At 34.9% G+C, this 21,312-nt stretch overlaps 1 protein-coding gene across 1 annotated transcript; it reads right to left on the bottom strand.

The window, feature by feature from the left end:
* Positions 1-568: 568 nt before the first annotated feature.
* DDB1 (DNA damage-binding protein 1) lies at positions 569-20,981 on the bottom strand. The gene is made up of 17 exons (XM_051215552.1): positions 20,872-20,981; positions 20,687-20,835; positions 20,538-20,654; positions 20,321-20,502; positions 19,994-20,285; positions 17,952-18,135; positions 17,108-17,413; positions 15,319-15,391; positions 14,447-14,815; positions 12,759-13,120; positions 10,728-10,944; positions 8,281-8,534; positions 7,160-7,518; positions 5,930-6,097; positions 5,166-5,655; positions 3,129-3,448; positions 569-1,096 (listed from the first exon to the last, which is right to left on the bottom strand). The coding sequence occupies exons 1-17, from the start codon at positions 20,930-20,932 to the stop codon at positions 980-982; spliced, it is 4,020 nt and encodes a 1,339-aa protein (XP_051066083.1). The 5' UTR covers positions 20,933-20,981; the 3' UTR covers positions 569-979.
* Between the last annotated feature and the right edge of the window lie 331 nt (positions 20,982-21,312).

Here is a 21,312-nt window from a genome sequence, read left to right as displayed (position 1 = left end):
ACATTGTTTGGAATAGTGCTTCTTGAGTGCCGTAATACTGGTGGCCATTTTGAAAGCGGCATAAACAATAGTCCCACCGTTCGAACTTGAGAGCGAAGCCGTGATGCCTGGTAACAACAGGGGTGGCTCGCAAACAACTGAGTTATATGACCAAACTATCTGCCTATAACTGTGTGGTGTTTTACATCGTTCCCGAAACGCTTTGTCGCGTCACTCCTTAACACTAATGACGAAGTTGGAAGTGTGTAAACAATGTAGTGACCAGGAAGTCACAAGATTCTGATGGCTAGATTGGCACTGTTGTTATTTAGACTTCATTACCTGAAGGCTATAAAATCATAGGCATTAATCTTGTTCCTCATTGGGCCAACCAGTAATTGTTAGCAGTGGTATTCATCCTACTCGCTATAAACTTTGTACTACCGCCACCAAAGTTACTCTCTATCTACATGTTACAAGTATGCGGCCCGTGCTGAGGAATCTATGAAATATCCCTGACCCCTAGGAACCCGTCTTTTCATTTGACTTTAACTAATACGGTTGGGCTGATCCTCTACACACTCATAGACATTCGGTGTTCATGTCATCATCATGAAAAACCTAGTTTCTGAATGTTTAAGTAGAGCTAATACTTCACAGGACAAAAAAGAATTGGTGTAAACAATATATTTTTAAAGAAATATAAGCAACAGAGCAGTGCCCTAACACCGACAATGTAGTGAAGGATGGGACAAATTTTCGACGAACTTCTAATATATTTATATGGGCGTTACATTAAATGAAAAAGTGTATTATTAAAGAGGAAACATGTACAGAATTAAAATGTTTAGAATAATTAGGTGGCAAAATATGGCTTTAAAAAAATCTAGCGGCTTTCATCATCAAAGGCAAAAGTAAAGACAATGAATAGCAATAACTGCATCAATATAAATAAATCGATATAAACATTTAGTATGATTTATCTGCTACACATTGGCTACTAATGAAGACGTGACATTTCTTCAACAACTTTGACTAAATCTTCCACAGTACACTCTCGTGTTTCAGGATCAGAAGTACACGTTGAACCAGCAGTTCCGAATTCATTCATGTTCACCTGAAAAATACGAAATTTTGAGTGCGTACGCTTAAAAGAATGCAAACAACAGTAGTCAGTAAAACTTCAGATTGTGCTTGTTAGCTTCAAAGGTAAATATGCAGTAAACCGAACTCCTTCCACGCACAAGTGCATCCCATTATAAAGGATTCTTATTTCATTCCCAAGAACACTTACAGTGACCCCTCCAAATACGCTAGGAAAAAATGACTCTTAACGAATAGGCTTGTTGTTTGTACTGGGAGATTTTCATATAATCCCTACATACACGCTTGAGTTCTCTATTTCTATGTCGGAGTACAAATTGAGTCAAAAAGTATATTCGGCCCACAATGCCTTCTAACGGATTGAGGTTTATATGTCGGGCAGATTCACATACTAAAGACCAGACAGTAGGTAAGGTGCAAAGGTGTGTAAATCTCCCAGTCATGGTCACTTACCCACATATATTCCTGACTGAAACCAACTGGCAGTCTGCTCCTACCAGCACGACTCAAAACAGTTAATGATTTATTAGGAACTGTATGTCTTGCAGATTGTGGTATATGCTTCATGTTTCGCTCAACGATTCTGGATGAACACTTATTATTGATGAGTATATGTGGGAGGCTGGATAGTTCCTGATCAACGATGTGTTCTGAGCACATTCATCTAGACCTTGATGCTAAAGATTGAACTGGTTTTCCTTTTGCAGAAGAGAGTTAGGATCAAGGAAATATGAGAGGTTGGAACTATCGTTTCTGCGCGCCGAGTTCGGGCTTGAATTGATGCATAGGTTTTTGACCCGACCTCTCTTCGACTGGTATCTTACTTAGTTTGACCCTACTACCTTTGTTCTGACCTACATCAGTCTGTACTGAGAGTCGAGATCGGTGGTAGTAGTACCCCAAAAAGTGAAAAAATTCAATTTCGCACAAAAAGTAACAAATAGGAATAGCGCTAATATAAATGAAACCAGGTTTCAAAAAATGTCTTAGTGTTGACGACAACATGGAAACACTTCAGCGAAACGTAACAACGCAATCCCTTAATTATATAAAGATCTACCTAAATAATACGACGGACTATAGTGCGAAGTCGTGTATGGGAGACAGCTGACAGACGCAAGTGAGGACCGAAGTCAGACAAAGCTATTTACTCTCCCCCTTGCTCTTTCTTCTGGATTATGAAGACCTCCACATCTGACGGGAAGCACGGAATACAATGGACAGCTTGCATGCAACTAGACGATTTGAACTTCGTAAATAACACATACCTACCAACAAATGCAAGTGAAGAAGGACAGTATAGCAGCAGTAGGCCTCAACATATACAGAAAAAGGCAAGATCCTCAAATACAACACTGAGAGCACCGACTAATTCACACTTGATGAAGAAGCTCTGGTAGAGACGGAAACTTCCACGTAACTTGGCTGCATCACCGACGATCAAGGAGGATCCGATGGAGAAGTAAAGGCGAGGATTGGCAAAGGGCTGCATTACTACACTTGAAGAGTATATGAAACTCAAAACAAGTGTCAACCAATATCCGAAACAAGACACGACAGTTCTACTGTACGGAGCAGAAACTTCCAGAACTACTACAACCATAATCAAAACGGTACAAGTATTTATAAACAATCGTCTACACAAGATACTCAACATCCATTGGCCGGATACTATCAGCAACAGTTTCCTGTTGGAGAGAACATACCAGCTTCCAGTTGAAGAGGAAATTAGGAATAGACGTTGGAAGTGGGTAGGACACACATTTAGGGAATCAAACTGCATCATGAGGTAAGCGCTAACTTGGAATCTTGAAGGGGAACGGAAAAGTGGAAGGTCAAAGAACACACTACATCGGAAATCGGAAGCAAACACCAAAGGGATGAATAGCAACTGGAAAAGATTGTTAAGAACAAAGTTGGATGGAGAATGCTGGTGGGCGGTCTATGTTCCTCCACGAGGGGTAAAAGACGTAAGTATATAACTGAAATATTAGTGTCGATAATTATATAAATTGTAATGATCCAACCAAAAGAATGTTACATACCGGTATTCTTAAACCTTTGACTAATTTAGCCTTGTCGTCCATGTTTAAATCTGTAACTGTCTCAATGAGATCACCATCTACGAAATTATGCGACATCTTAATTTCACGATCAGCTTTAAAAGCTCTCCATGTATCATGTGAAAATCCACCGACAGGTACAACCAGATTTGACAAACGAAACTCGATTTCTTTCAAAAACGCAAATAAAACTGGAGAAACTTGAACAAGAAGACCTAAACCCCCGTTAACAGTACCGTAAAGGTGACCAGGATAACCAACAGCAGCCCAGCGTTCTTCAGCATTCTGAAGCACGAGATTACCTTAAATAAAACATACGTAGTTAAAAATTATTACAAATGTTTTTAAACTTGATTCGCATTATAGTTTCACAAATAAAAAAATTATGGGGGTATTCATATTACAGCATAAATCTCTGTAGCATTCAAAGTAATCTAAGCCACAATGCATATCTTACATAATTTTATACTGTTTATTGGAACGTGGCGATGAAGTTTACGATGATTTACTATTTACACAAACCTGAATCTGTATCGATACCTCCAGTAAGCTTCAAATCCAGCGGCTATCATTTCAAACTATAGTAAGTATATCTTTTCAACAGCTACACGACCTGAGTTACTCCATGTTTGATCAGCTTGTTTACATACATCAATTACTTGCTGGGAGAGACTCTTAATGTGAACAACAATGGCACTAAATAGGATTCAGGCAAGCTAAAAGAGAATAGCTTCAAGTGATAAGAAGCAAGAATTGTTACCCATTCCCATATATATATATATATATATATATATATATATATATATATATATATATATATATATATATATATATATATATATATATATATATCGTTAGCAGTTACAAATAACCGAAAGTAAAACCAACAGCAAAACTGCGTTACTAATTTTTATAATAGACGGATGAAATGTTTATACTCCTAAAGTAAAAAAGATAAGCATACAGTCCGACGGAAGATTGTTCAGGTCCAGAGTGAATGAAGATAATTCAATAAACATGTAGATTTTGTATTTCAAGTGACATTTTGTTTAGGTCCTTGAAAAAGTTCGGATCACTTCCTCTAGCGGAACACTAAAATAATACGTGATCTCAATTGTCGGGATAATTTAACCTTCAATGTCCAATAACAGATATAAGAGTTAAATGATATAGTACAAGCAACTTATAATGTCAGATTTTTAAAGATTAACAAATCAATTATTGATCACTTTGCTTGATATAACATGATTTGCCAAATATGATTATTAATGTATTGGTGATTGAAGTTGGGACGAAGCCTAGGTTATAGCAGAAATCGGTTAGGATTTCATCATGAGCACACTGAGATTAAGATCGTGCCAAATATGGTACAGACTAACTTAAGTTACTGGCTTTTATTCCACCTGCTTCGGTTTGAGTACCCGGGCAGTATCACAGCCCTCATACATATCAAGTGAGGTCTGTGTGGCGCATATCTGTTTGGTACCTCCTTGAACCAATATCTGTGTTAAAATAAATAAAATTCTACTGAAACAGTATACCCTAATACTCTGAGGTGTTTTGTATCAGGATTTTCAATATCTTCATGAAATTAAAAAACGTATGTCTTCTAGCATAAAACTTTAGAGATGATTTCAGTTCAGCAAAACAGTTCTGACATCCGAAAAGAATGCAATGATTGCTAGGCCACTAATCCGACAAAAGACGACATAATATATGTACACTATAAAGTAATTACCTAGAAAGACTGAGAAACAAATAGATGTTGAAAAGTAACCTGGAATCAAAAGCTTAACTGGCAAAACATATTGTAGCATTACTCAATCAGATAAAGAAAAAATAAGTCCAACCGTTGAATTTCTTTTTGAAAGTATAACCGATTAATTTAGTACATGTGTTTATAATAGGTTTCAGACAAATAAAATACTACTTTATTGCGAAAACCATTTCACTTCATAATTCAAAGTTGAGTAATGAATCAATTGAATTTATAAAATGTTGCATAAAAAAAATACTTACCACGTACAAATACATTGACAAAATCTCCTGTATGAAAATAAGCACAATCAACTAGACGTTGCATTTCACCTGATACACCACTGGAATTCGGTTTACTGCCAGTTAGACGAGAATCAAGAAAATGACGAGTTGATTGTGTACTACTACTTCGACCCTCTGCTACTGATGATGGTATTGAACTCATTGAAGTTGTAGTAGAACTAGTGCCAGAAGCAACAATATTATCATTAGTGGTATTGTCAGGTTGAGTTGATGAACCGGTGGTCTTTGATGATGAAGCATTATTGGATTGTAGTTGACTGGATAATGATGGTAAAACACATGAGTCACTCGATGATGATAATAAAGCACGAAAACTTGGTTCTTTAGTATTTTCTGGTAGATCCCTTGAAACGACAAAAAGATTATTTTCCACTTCTGCAGCAAGAAAATGTTCATCATCAAGGATTTCAATACATGTTGTCCAACGAGGATGACGATGTCGTCCAATCTAGTATGGAATAAAAGTATCATTTACATTTAAAACGAATTGTTGAGAACTAACAAAAAGAGGGACACCAAAACTTCATGTATATATCAGGGTAATAACTTAGTCAAAAATAAACACTTTGAGGAAACTAACAACTCTATATATTTATTAAAAATTAAACTAATTTTTTCATGTCAATGATAATAGTAATAAACATCGTAACAAGTAATGGGTAAGAAAAAAAGTATAATGTATCTGACTTTCAGACAAACAAAACACACTAACTGAAACTTACAGCTTCAAAATTATTAACATTTGATTTGAATAGTAACAATGTTAGTGAACGCATCAAGTCACCGACAAGAACGAAATCACCTTTGCGACGAAGAAAAAGTACAATGATATTCTCATTGAAACTACATGCTAATCGTAAAGAATCTTCTTTAATATCAAAAAGTCGTACCTTTTGAAAAACAAAGAGTAAAAAAGAATAGTTCCAACGAATATAAGCGAAATGAAAATAGATCTTCTTCTTTATAAAATTAATTATTTGTAAAGTACATTGAATGTCATGCTCATTATCATTTAGTCAGTCAGTCATCTACAACATAGGACCAGACAGATATATGTATTGGTCTAAGTTGCACAACAAGATTAACAAAAAACCCAGAAGTAGTTACTTCAATGGTAGTAATATATAAAAGAAAGGTTGCAGATAAGGATATAATACAGGGAGAAAGGATTAGTTCGTAGAAAAAAAGGTATAAAGTAATTTGAATCTCACAATTTAAGGGAAGACAAAGAGTGTATACACCTACGCCATTGTGATAGATTCTGAGCTATATCACTCAGTCTCTAACCACTGGTTACGATAGTCGCGCGGACTACATTGTTTAGAATGCTTTAATATATTTATTTTATTAACTTCATTTCAATGTGTTAATGTAGTTATGGAAACTTGGGGGTCAGTTAAATTGATTACGGACGAACAGACTATGGAATACGAAATGTGATATTTTTGTTAGTATATACATTGTTATCGGTTTTATCTGCTTATTAGCTTCAGCTGAAGGACCAAGTTGGTAGCACGTAGCAAAGATAAGTTTAAAACGATGAGAAACATAGAAATGAGTAAAAAAGGTATGGATATAGACAATTAACAAGAAGTCGAAATGTAATAAGATGATTAAAATGTCCGTTACAATTAAAGAATGAATATGCGATACCACCATGGTTGATCTCAAGTCGTATTGTACATGATAAGTCAATCAACCAATGTATTTAAACTTGAAAATTAAAGATTCGAAAGTTTTTTAAATAATTAGGAAATCTTATTTTTGATGGATTGTGGCTGGATGTTTGTTAAATAGAAAACACACTTCGTCAATGTTGAATTTTTGTGATATATCTAAATGACATGAGAGCATAATCACAAAAGAAAATGCAGTAAACAAACATCACATAGATAAGATAATTATTTAAAAAAAAACGATCAAATACTTATCGCCACATGATATAAACCTACTGAACTATTGATAGCAGCTAGTAGACGACCATTAAAATCCACTATTCGATAAACAGAACCATTCACATCATGCACTAGAACTGTGTCCAATCTAGAAGATTCAGGATCCCAACGGAATAAATGAATTCGTCCCTTAGATGGTTCCACTTCATCTTCTACTAAGAAAGCAGTGCCTACAGCAAACAATGGTCCATTATGAATATCAGATTGAACAGAAGCTATACTGACAGCTACTTCAACTAATGTTTGACTGAAGTAGAAATTATGTGCAAATTGAATTTCCAAATTAGATTGATTGAATATGAGCAGAGATGAAACTTCAATTTCACGAAACTTTCGTTCAGTAGCAGAGACAGAAGCTAAAAATAATGATACACAAATATTTGACATGAAATCATTGAAATTAAGTATTTTGCACATAAATGAAGTAATTTGAATTTATAAGCAACCTGTGGGAAATTCCTGAAGAACTATCTTCAATAAATCCTGTGTAAAAGTAAAAACAAGCGATTTGTTTTACTCTAAGATCATTTGAACCATTTCGGGGGTTAAATATAAGACGAAAAGCGTATTAAGATGGTCAAGTTGATCTTCAGTTACTGGACTAGTTCTTGATAAATAGATAGGTTTGTTGAAAGAAATGGATTTTCCGTTAGAAGAATATACTCTTAACGAGTGGCATGCTTAGTGAATTGTCTCAATTATTTAATACAATCAGTGTTTGGAAATTCTTCTGCAAATTTTTGCTTTTGGATATTTACTTTCGGCTTGTTTTGGGATATATCTCATCCTCAATCCAATTTTGTTCTGATATTAAGTTGAATGAAATTCATTAGTTAAAGCGAAGAGTACAAAATAAATCGTAATTATTTCACTAAGAATTTCGATTTTATCTACAAACAACTCCCTTCAGAAACACATAATAGTACACTTATAAAACAGTCCATTAATTGCTAGTGATTTGCCTTACAGATGGAATTACAAGTTGAACAAATACGCTTATAGATTAATAGATGTCATTTTCTAATGAAAAATACTTATAAGTTACACATTAAATACTGATTACTGTAATATTGTTATTATAGTATTTGGAAAATGTTACGCGCAAGAGGGAAACATACATGGTGCAGTCTTTGGAAGTCGGCTAGCTGACTTGGGAATTTTCTGTGATAAAGATATCGATGAACGAACAGGTTTGAATCCCATACCTTCTTGAAACATTTCTTGACGATATGTAATAACACCTAAGCTGCTGGTTTCTGACTGTAATGCAAGGCGTTTCGGTGTTTCCTCTAAAGGCAGAGTTCTTACGTGGAGTTTTTGAATTTCATCCACTGATCCAATGATGAGTGCCGTCGGAGTAACCAGTGCAATGCTGAGTGGATTATAGAACGTGCATTCAGATACAAAGACAACACTTAATATGATTTGTGCAATAACATTAAAACAGATAGGACCTTTCATGTAAAAAAACTGCCAAATATATACAAATTGATCAATTTTGGAAATGCGCGCCATTTGATTTACAATGTATCCTGAAAATCCTCGACTCAACACATGGAGGAGGAGCCATTGAGGACTGTTGGTTAATCCTAGACTATGACAAAACAGTAATTTGATGCTCTCTGGTTTTCAGTACTTCTTCAATTTATATTAACGCATAACAACGACCAATATGAAAGACTTACGATTCGGTGTGAAGACTAGTACTCAGTAGAGCGAAATAATACAAGCGATTGACTCGGTAAAGTATTGACAAACTGGGTCGATCGGAAATCGGCAAATGACAAGCATGTGTGATTGACGATTGGGATAAAAGCCACAAACCATCTCATAGGATTAATTTTTTAGGGGGCAAACATATATAAGCATAAATGAGTGGATGTACATAAATGCGCTTAGTCAAATAAACCTCCCTTCACACTCTGGATCTTTTTTAGAGCATGCGGGCTTGTGTATTCATCAGTATCAGCTTTCGAACATCGCGCGTCACAACATTTACAATACAAACCTGCACAATCCCCAAGTACTTTTACTTTCAGTGATGACAAAGAACGATGACACATTTAGAAAATCTAATTTTTTTCTTTGGTCGATGATGAACACAGTGGAATGTGTGTGGGTATTATGTAGGGGAATAAGGGTGTGCTTGAAGATTGACGGTACCATATAAATCGGTAATATAGGGTTTTAAAAGTGAATTGAAATTATAATAAAACATCTAGCTCTGTTAGGAATGTCTTTATACATTAACATAATAAATAATAAGTTTTGAGATTAAAGAGTTCAAGGTTGAGGATTATGAAATGTCTACCGGGTCGTCAAAGTATAAAAATACGTTAACTCATTCACCAGGTACTCAGGTATAAACCACATTCAAAGTATGGAGGTTGGTGATACTACCCGGTCACCCGAGACTGAATGACTGAAAGTTAAAGGATTGAACTAATAAGCCACCGTTCCGCAAAATATTTTTAAAATGCTAGATAAACAGTCAGTAACAAATGAATCAAAACATTTTCTCTAGAAGTGATAATAACCACTACTAAAACCACTATCAGACTGAATTAGAGGTATCTCAGTTCCTCGTATCTTATCAAATTATAGTTAAGATTACAAGAATGTCGGTCTGTAAAGTTAATATAAGGATAAGATAATGAGCCATTGAAATTTTGATGTGTGGTTGTTTGCTTAGTCAGATATGTAGATAGTCTGACAGGTGTCAGATGAGTTCTATATTCTCCTGTCATTATTATTAATGAGTGATTATTAATCGTTGTTGGATTATGTCGGTTTTTCATGTGGAAATATATTTGCGTTCTAGTCAGACTAATAACGTGTTCTTGATCTGAGTTGTGTTGAAGTTCTGTAGAGTAGACACTGAGAGGGAATCTAGTGTAGATATCAGTCTAACGTAAATTAACTTCCCATTCGTGTAAACGTGGAAAACCGAGAGTTATAATAAATTTACTAAACAAAACGCCTTGTAGAATACACATAAACACACCTGCGGGTAAAACAGCAACTAAACTAAGATCTGTGGTAGAGTTTGAAATTTATAACCTAATAGCTGGAATATTCAAATGAATTCATCAAAGCTATCATTCTAGTGTTAATAAGTTGAATTGATGATTAATTTGATGTTATTTTCGCCAACGCAACTGTAATAACCTAAAGTTAGAGATGATTGGTCAAACGATTCAAAAACGGTCAAAACAACGCAGCTGCATTCACTTTTTGTCTTTCATTGAACCCTGAGCTTTGTAAATATATTACCCAATATTTTTTTATTTCACAAATATATTTTTTTTTCAGCATAATATATTGTTCATACCCTATTTTCTTCTACTGCGACCAAGACTGTTATGCTACTTACTCTAAGATTTATCTTGATAATTCCGTCTTGATCTGTTAATATAAAGTGACAACTTGAACCGAGGGATATATGTACCAGGGTTCTACGTTGTTAATGACTGACTAATTGGTGGTGATATTCATGTTTTTATGTTGTATTCTTTTTTTACTACACAGTATATAAAATTTTTAAAAAAACTAGTATAATTCTTACCAGTCACTATAAAATAATCCATTTAATGGAGTCATAAAATTCACTTCTTTCAAGTTTAAATTGGCAAATATTAATTTATTTTTAATTGAATATATTACACAAGGATGATTTGAGCAAACAAATACATTCACTTTACGTTGTGAACGCCATTGTCTTAGAAACATTGAAGGTCCAGTGCCTGCACTGACACGTTTGGGATCACGTAAACAAACATGATCTACAAAGAATGGAAATTAACTAGTTTATGCAGAAGTGCTAGAAACGTCAGAGAATAGAATATACAGTACCATGAGAACAAAATCAAGAAAACTGCGAAGTCATTATGGATTGGGATTTTATGATTTTATAAATAAATACGAATTGTAAGTGTTGAAATGAACGAGCGGCATCTCGATCAATGGCAATACAATGATAAGAAGTGTGACCGAGAGATAGCTGCTCAAGATAACGAATTATTCACTTAGGCCACTGATTGATTTGATATCAAAGACAAGACCACTAATCAGATGAACGAGTTTCATGTGTAACAAAATTTTATATTAACATAAAACATCATAGATGACTAGAGGAAGTTTGTCGGTCACTTATTCGCCAATCAATTTAGACGTCAGTGTTAAGCCTAAATCTTGGACATCAAATTAAGAGTGAATTGAAATTACTTGAAATGTATTATACCTAAAGATGATGTTAGTGTAAAAAGAGACTTAAACTAAGACCTACACTATTTGTCCGCTAGACAAACTGTGGGTCTTTCTTTGTCAAACTTAAAAATACCTTAAATTTAGTCATGTTGGCAAAGAAGCTACAAAGGTTAGGTGACAAATCACAAAGTCTGTTATAATGGTATAGTAAGGTGTTGATTCTTTTTTTCTCCTAAATTTTGAGTTTTAATATTGTTACACACTTTTTATAACTTGAATTTATTGGTTTATAATTCTCTATGACCAATATTTTTGTTATCGTTGATACTATTATTTCGACTGTTGTGACTGATCACACGTATATGATTCACATTAATCTCAATCTTGTCAGAAAATAAGTTCCGGGACTATATATGGTGTAGGAGCTTAACACGAAATCCTAAGAAAATTTTCAATATTTTTGTTTTATTCTAAAGTTTTCTCATCTCACTGTATCTGTGCTAGCATGTTTCGGTATACACTGAAATTGTGATCAAACTCATCTAAATGCTAGAAAATCATCTGTTTCTTCACTACCAACTATTTTTAAATGTATACTTGAGACGATGGGGAAAACAGAAACAATCAATAAACTGAAAGCTATTGTAGATAAATAAACCCCTGAATTAAATTTGCAAACTAACAACTCGTCATTACTACAGTCGATAAATCGCTACAACCATCAACTACTTTGGCGGATTACTCGAATAAATACAGATACTTTAATTTAATGAAACTTATTTATCAAGTGCATTTTTTTACATTTAACTTTTTAGTAACATATTTTTGAGTTCAAGAATTAGTGGTGTTATTCAGGTGCTTAAACCAACGTAGGTGGGGAGGTGTTTGGGCTTGTAACTTATCAAATGGAAGTCAACTGCATTTAAATCACAAAACTATGGTTGTATAGATGTAGATATTAAATTAGGTGTAGAAGACATACATATAGACATACACACGAATGTCATATCATGAAAATAAGTTTGAGGACTTGAACTTTGAACCGTTGAAAACTCACTTTAAACTACTATACATAAACAGTAGTGTTTAGCCCGATCGTTAGAATTTGAATTACCTTGTAATAATTATCCGAAGTTAATTAGCGGGTATACGGTATTTTTAGGCATGTCTAAACAAATTTTCTTAGAATAGTTACAATTTTTTAAAAATATGTGAAAACGATCTAAACAAACTCGAACAAAAGAAAGAAAATGGTTTTTCAATCACAACTTCATTTTAAAAAGTTGCCATGTGAATAAATATTTGAAATTATACAAGGCAACCATTATTCTGATATGATACAGTCAGTATGTGTTAACATGATTATATACGGGAAATAAGTAAGGCTCACCTTCTGAAGGATCAATTGTATAGAAGTAAAGAGTACCATCACCCATTGCAGCAAATAAATAAGCCATATCCTCTAACTGAGCAATCAATACAGAACGAGGTAATAGAGCTGTACCAGTTGATGCTGTTGTCTCCGGTAAAGGTTCTTCATGAACAAGTTCTAAATTAGGAAGTTTAAGTAAAGCGAGACCATGTCCTAACCATAAACCGACTGCAACTAAAGATGGTACAGATTTATCAAGAGTAGAAGATGAAGTTGAATCTATATAATTTGATGACACTGCATTAATAGCTGCAATTGCACGATCATGATTAAAGGGAGTTAGATCAATACAAGCCACTTCATGGGACATTTGTCTATGTCTATGTAAGCAAAAAAATTAGAGGACAAAATAGGATATACAGAATTCATTGAGAGTAGTCATAATAATAAAATACATTATCACATAAGAAAATTTTGAACTTCTTTCCAATTGGATATTTTTCAAAGGAATGAATATGAAACAAAACACTATTAATTATCTCCACCGTCTGGGTAAACACAGTATATTTAAACTTAAGGGACCACTAACATAACCGCGGAACTAAAACGACAACTGCTTGAAAGCAGTCGCACATGACCTTTTTGTGAGAAGCTTTTGATATGCTAGCCCCCTAATTTAAAGGTGTTACCGCCGGAGACGGGAATCCGTGGGATATAGTAGGGTCTTTTTTTCTAGAGCTCCTAACACTGTGAGAAGGTAGCATCTCGGTATATGCTGGTTGTCTAAGATAAAAAGCTTACTGCCGTCACACAATGGTTTAGTTAGCGATGCGACCCCGCCCTTGAACCTTAGGTTGCTGCTCTTAGCTTTACCGTTCTCCATAACTGTCCCAGCCAACAGAGCTTGATTAGATCATTACGAAGAGAAGCCCGACCACCACATCGAGGCAGCACCTACAGTCGAGTGACTAATCAGGAAAATACAACCTTTTTGTGTGGTCCCATATTTCCGAACTTTCTTGAATACAAAAATAATAACAGCTGTGATGGATACTTCATTCATACCTCGTTTATGGCTGAATTATTAAATCCATGTGTGATAAACGCAAATCAAAACTCCTGATTTATAGCATAACTTCATAAGATAAATCTACCAAAATTAGTGATCAAACACAATAATTTATATGTCTGACGGTAAGAAGACCCGTGTGTAGACTAAGCCCTAGTTTGCTTAGAAGCAAAATACCACATACGCTTTTATGATTTTTTTAAAATGATGTATACACAAAAGTTTTATCTTGAGATTCTTCACACTGTATTCTTTTGAGAATAAATGACATTCGGATTATAAGTAAACATTTATCAGTACCATAAATTTACTTATACATACCGATTTCTACGCTCAACACTTACTGTTGTTCTTTGAGTCCATAAGCATGAAGGTAACCTAGTCTACCCAAGTTTGAAACAAACTGAAAATCTAGTCAAGTATGTTGGACAACAATCCATTTATATAATAGAATGCTGAAAGTATCCTATTACAAATGAATTTGTTGATGGTTCGTTTGTTTTTCTTCACCCGATAAATGCTAGACATTTCATATCTAACAAACAATAAGAATGTTCACGTTGCTTTTACTGTTTCAATATGATGTGTACACTAGACGTATATGATTTCACAATAAACAGAAATTTTAAAAACTTACGAAACTTGTTCAAATTTTGGATTATTCGATTCTCCAACTACTTTTAACACATATAATTCTGTCCCACTCGCTACAACGATAGTATGACGAAATGAGCTAAGACAAGAGATTCCACGTCCAGATGGTGGTTTCCATTCTGTTAAACAACCTTTGCCATAAAGTGATTGAATACCAATTAGGCGTAAGCCACTTGTTGTTGCTTGTAACAGTAAAGGATCTAACGTATTATTATTCTCGTCAATCATCATACATTCTGGCTTAGGTGAATCACTAGAGGGTGATAGTGTAGCACAATAAACAGTTTGTTCATCAGTCTTAAAACCTTCCAAGTGTAGAGCTGTAATATCATCATCCGCAAGGTGAAGAAGTCTATAAATAGGAAGAATGAAGGATAAAGAATTTAAAATATTGAACAAAAATCCACAGGAATAAAAATGCGTCTAATGGATTATTAATCAATTATCTATACTGTTGATATGAATGTGAACTTAACTTAAAGAAACATACATACAAACAAGTATATCATTTTAAAATTCATTGTGAAGTTGCGTAACTTCCAGGTTATAATAATTCCAGAACAGATGTTAAATAGTTAGGCATTTCTTTCGCTTAACTTTATGAAAACTAAATAAAAGTAAATGAGTATTAGACAACTGTACAATCGTATAAATCATTATTTATTCCCAACAGGATAAACCCAATGATTGTGTCTGGTTACAGATGACCCTATGTAACTGGGTTCAGTTGTAGTGTAGACAACGAAATTATACGTATCCGTACCTTAAATAAGATATTTAGTGTTTAATAAATCGGGTAACAAATAATTTTATTTATAATAAATGATCCATACAAACACTAAATACATTACTCACTGGGTCTGACCAACCATAGATACTACAATTGTATCATCGAAACGATCAGATTCAATCGGGAAGCACCAAGCACCTAGAAATGAATAAAACATTCCGATTTGATTCATTTCGGCAAGGATGTCATAAATATATGTGAGTAAATAAATCTAACTACTAATTAGGACAGATCGAAACACAATTCGAATCAGATAAGTAAACTGAAATTTTGATGACGTATATTTTTAAGATCTAATCAACTGTAAACCTACTGTGTCCTGAGGATATAATATCAGATGTTGACTAAGAACTCAAAAATCGTGAAGAAATCAGCGTTATTTCACTTACGCTGTACTCCTGGACAACTCTGTGGATGTTAAAAACAAAATCACATGGCATAAAACTTATAACGTAACGAAGAATCAAACAGTACAAGGAGTCGATGACAGAATCAGGATAATCACGAGAAAACAATTATTTATCATTTCGAGTACATAAACATTTGCACAAGAGGGCATCAATAACATATGCGCCACACAATAACAATGAGAATGTGAAGAGATAGAGAATTTAAAGTGCGTACAAGAAAAAGGAGAACAATAACGAATATAAGTTAGTGTATGATAGTGAAATAATAATAATAATAGTGCGAGAGGCAGTTCAGTTAGCACAGATACAGCCAGAAAGAATTCTTCCAGTTAAAGAAGTTACGTTCATTTGTTATGAAGAAAGTTACAGCAGGGTCACCACTGGCCTCTGTTCTGAGCCATATCTGATAACGTCTTAAGTCACTATGTTGCACCATCTCTCGGACCCCAGCCAGGGAGTCGTGAAAAACCAACAGAAGTCAGTCTTGTACAGCTTTCTTTGATACCACGACACCATGTCATACACTGACCATCTCCGCTTTTTCCAACCAGTCCCAGCGTCGGCGAATAACGCACAACGTGGAATTTCCTGGTACGACATTTCTAGAACATCTCCAAGCCACTGAAGTCGATGTTTCACGATAGTGACACCAATTGAATAATCGTCATTGTGCCCGGATATACGATGCCGAACCTTTGCATTACTAACATGGTTTGTTACTGGATGTCATCAGTACTTCTGAGACAACGATTATCAGAACAGAGAGTTGTCTAACATCTTCAACTCGGAATGGTCAGGTTTTACAAGCATAGAACAAAACTGCACTCACCAAAGCGTTAAAGATCCGACCTTTTACAGCCAGACTAACATCACGAAGTCGCCAAGGGGGATGCAGATTGGTATAAACCGCTCTGGCTTTCACTATGCGTGAATTGATCAATTAAGCAAGGGATAACAGAAAACAAGTAGGATTTAACTATTAAATTGTTAAGCATTTTAGAAGGGTTGGTCTACTGACATCAACATTATCTGGTGTCGCCAACTACAACTAACGTATAGTGATGTCAGTCAGTCAGTTACCAACATCGTGAATGCCTGGCACAAATATGTATTAGATCAAGTTGTCACACCAAATCAGCACACAAAGATGAAATTAGCAAGGCATATATATATCTATATATGATTGCTGTCCGACAGGTACCTTGAGGATTATGAACATCACCGAATAATACACTGAAAGACACAAACTAAGAAGTTCAATCCTAAACATTATCAGATTAGTGCATAAAGATTTTCAAACAAGTTCATTTCAAACTAAGGATAACAGTAATAAACATGACAAATCAATTACCATCTCTATAGGGAAATTTCAAATCTTTTACACTCGAATCTCAACAAGTAGTAAAATGATGAAGTCGTTACAAAATAAAATAAAAACAATAACCTTTAATTAGATCTTGATCAATAGTAGCATGTTCATGAATCCCAATTCCATTGCGTATAACACGTAAACTTCCTTCTTTATAAGCTCCTGAACAAGTGATCAATTGATTCTGACCTTTTGTTTCTAATAAGACCATGTCAACTATCGGTCCAATATTTGTATATGTTTCTAAAATAGTTATATAACTATTACGCTCAGGATCTGGGTCAGGATTTAAACGAATCAACTGTGAGTCCCCAAGTGTTGAGCCAATAAATACAACTCCATTGTCTAGGTAGGCTATAGATTCAGGTGTCGCAGTTTCTCCTAAGAAAATGAATAAAGTAGGAAAGTGTGATTCAAGTTATCAGCCAAATTGATATATAAACAAAAACTGAAATATTTTTATACTCTGTCACATAAAATGGAAATCATAAGTAATTATCGCTCAAAGCATAGCTTAATACAAAATTCCATGAACATTAGGGTATAACATATTTAATTTACTTCCTTAACCATCTATAAAAAAGTTTAGTCAAATACAGTGTGGCAAAATTAAGTTTACAGACATCGTAATTAGATAGATGGTTTTCTTTACAATCTAAACCCAATATTTTCAAAAAAAATAAGGAAATATGGCAAACCGGTCATTCACTATAGAAGCATTAGGCGAAACGTATATGAAACATAATTGTAGGTATAAAAGAAACATGTTCCAACAAACTGTCTCTTTTTCATAGGTAAACAAAATGATTCATCAAGTTGTACGACTATTGGAAGTCATTAGAACACTAAAACTGAAATATAACGAGAATCACAACTGAGAACAATCCTACACAAAAGTAATAGGATCTAATCAACATACCAAGAAGTTCAATTCGGATAGAACCAATTCGAACTGCTGAAAGACTATCAGAGGTACTTGTACCATTGCTAGCGGCCGCAGAAATATCTTCGGAGAGTAAATGTACCATGTATAAGCGCCCAGCCATATCACCCAGTAAATAACGTTGTGCATCAACAGCAGCGTAACACAGTACTTGGCTAGCCTTAAAAGATGAATATATTTTCCAAAACTTTTTTTAAAAAAACGTTATACATTAATACGTAGACAGTTGCTTGAGTGCTTAACGACATTAAAACAAATAGATATGACGTAGAATCACCAAAAATGTGCATCGGTCAGTCTATTACAATTCACATTAGCATACAGAGAGGATGAAATGGGAAACATTGGAGGTTTTTATACCAACATTAGTAGGGAATCGGCCAGTTTATGAGAGGAAACCAAAGTATGAAATTTTTTAGAAAGTTAAGATCCTCCAAATGCGGTTATATGGGTCATGCAGCTTAGTAACTACGTACGAACTTGCGTACCAAGGATTTTGTACGACGAGCAAGAATATAACTTGGACAGAAAAAGAGGGATGGATGAATCAAGGTTTGAATTTTTAATACAAATGCTGAGTTCTGATTTTCTTAATGAATGGATCAGAAATGAAGCTGGTAGTGAATCTGATGCCGTCTTATTCTCCATCCTAAATAAACAGGTATGAACATGGGGACACGGAATTTACTTAGGTTATTCTTGATTAAAGAAAGGAAGAACAGGAAGACAGCCGGACAAGAACAGAGAAAGTCAAGGCACAAACTGAATACATTAAAGCAAACAAGTGAAGAGGAGCATTGTAGCCGACAAGCAGAAATATGTGGAAGGCCTATCAACGACAGCAAAAATAGCCGCAAGAGAAAGAAATATCAGACAACTATATGATATAACGAGGAAGCTGGAAGGGAAATATAGTAAACCATCCCCAACACTAGTCAGCATTGCGCGTCGTGGTAATCAGTGTTCAGGCACACGTAACACGTAGCCCAACCATCTCAGTCGATAAAGATTTACAACCTCATCAACTGATTAACCATCATTCAATAATACCTTGAGTCTTACCTCACTATTACTTACCCAGTTAACCAAGCAGGTGCGAGCAATATTTCTAGTAACTTACGAGTATCCTTTACCCTTAAATGGCCACGTCTCGCAGCCATTGGTCCGTCACGACAACCTGGCTGGGGTCCGAGAGATGGTGCAACATAGTGACTTAAGACGTTATCAGATATAGCTCAGAACAGAGGCCAGTGGTGACCCTGCTGTAACTTTCTTCATAACAAATGAACGTAACTTCTTTAACTGGAAGAATTCTTTCTGGCTGTATCTGTGCTAACTGAACTGCCTCTCGCACTATTATTATTATTATTTCACTATCATACACTAACTTATATTCGTTATTGTTCTCCTTTTTCTTGTACGCACTTTAAATTCTCTATCTCTTCACATTCTCATTGTTATTGTGTGGCGTATATGTATTTGATGCCCCTTTGCACCAATGTCTGTGTGCAAATAAACAAATAGATAAGAATACTCAAATCGAATATAGGGTTCAAGCCTACCGAACAGTTGAATTTTATTTGTGGCCTCGTTTACGGCCAGAACTGCTTTGACTTGACCCAAACAGCTCCAACTGGAAAAAAACGATAGTAACATATGATAGTAAATATCAGTTGGATATTCTCCCTTTTTTCCCCACAAATCTTTTTAGGCACTAGATGATTACTAGACATGAACTTAGAGAAAAAACGCCGATTGCACAGATCATTAGTGGACAGTTGATACCTTAATGATATGGATATAAATCGTCAACATACCCAACCAATACTGTTAAAATGAGCTCTCAAATCACTACAGAAAACTTGAAACTAGAAAAGAGATGAAAACTGTTAAGGGGTCAAGTTAAGTGTTATGCATAAGATATTTGGGGAACTTAATGAAACAAACTATGGAAACATAACTTGAGATTTAAAACGGAATATTTAAAATAGATAGGAAGAAAATAGAATAGAACTCACCTTTGCTTGTGGAATGTACTGAGATATATGGGGTCCATCTTTGGTATGATAACATATAATATTGTCGCCGACTAAAATAACGCCTCCATAGGGTTTCGGAACTGGAATAAGAAGTTTAGAATCAGGTTCTATGGAATCTAGGGTCAGTTGAACATTGCGAAGTACGGGCTCCCGTCCATATATTTCATATGTTTTCATATGCAACACAAGCTCATCCTCATAAATCATAGCAAATGTTGGTAAACTATAGCCATATATGAAGGCCATATCAACAATGTTACCTTCTTCGATTCTTAAGGGAATAAACTACAAACGGATTGCACTAACCTCACGCTGTATGTATTTACAGTCCACTGGTTTGTATCTAGAAAATCAGTGCCTATTTTTTCGCCAATACATTGGAGTAATATGATTTTTAAAAGCCCATGATACAGTCGTACAACAATATAGTTGGCACCAGGGTCGATTAGAACGTCGAAACCCTGGTCGATTATTCGTGCACTTCTATCCTGAAATATTTAGTACACTTAAAATATTGCAGTACCTCTACACTTCCAGAAGCGACAGTGACAAACTCAACTGAATCATTGCTTCGCACACATTCAATGATAGCGACACCAGCTTTGTGAGTGAGTAAAAATAACGAATCTGTTTCACGATCCTGGAATTAATAAAATTTCCTCGAACACTAACTTTTCGTCTAAAAAGACTAGCGGCAACGATTTTGGCATTAATAGGCACATCTCGAATCAATTTCAAGCCTTCACATGTAACTTCAAAAACCTCAACATATGTGTTTTTGCATATCAGTAGGTTCAGATCATTTGGGCTGGTAAAATGGCCTGGTTAAAGAGATAATAGAGATTATCCTGCATTACCTGTACACGTTTTTACCACGGCAGTAGGACGTTGGGTAGTCACGTGGTAAAAATGCGCCATCGACAGAACACTACGATTTAAAAGTTAGGATTAACGCGCCACAAATCACAAAGGTTACTCATCTCTCAATTTGCCTAACACAAACAATTTCCAGGTAGTTGACTTTCTTGCAATATTTTCATTAAAAATTGGTAATCGGAAAGATCTAATGCGCCGAACTCATTAAAAACTTGGCATTTAAAGTACTTTACTTCTGGTTTTAGTACATTAGATCTTCCATGGTGAGAAATGGGGAACTGTTGGTTTTTCGATTGTGCATCTGAATTGCTTGGGGATGGTTCCAAGCTAAGAGAGCACACAGTTCTCATTTTGACTGTTTAACCTAAAAAACAAAACATAGGTTAAATACAAAGGGAATAGTGATGAGAAAACATTGACTT

This window comes from Schistosoma haematobium, chromosome 4, assembly GCF_000699445.3.
Source record: "Schistosoma haematobium chromosome 4, whole genome shotgun sequence".
NCBI lineage: Eukaryota > Metazoa > Platyhelminthes > Trematoda > Strigeidida > Schistosomatidae > Schistosoma > Schistosoma haematobium.
This window is presented reverse-complemented; position numbering and strand designations above follow the sequence as displayed.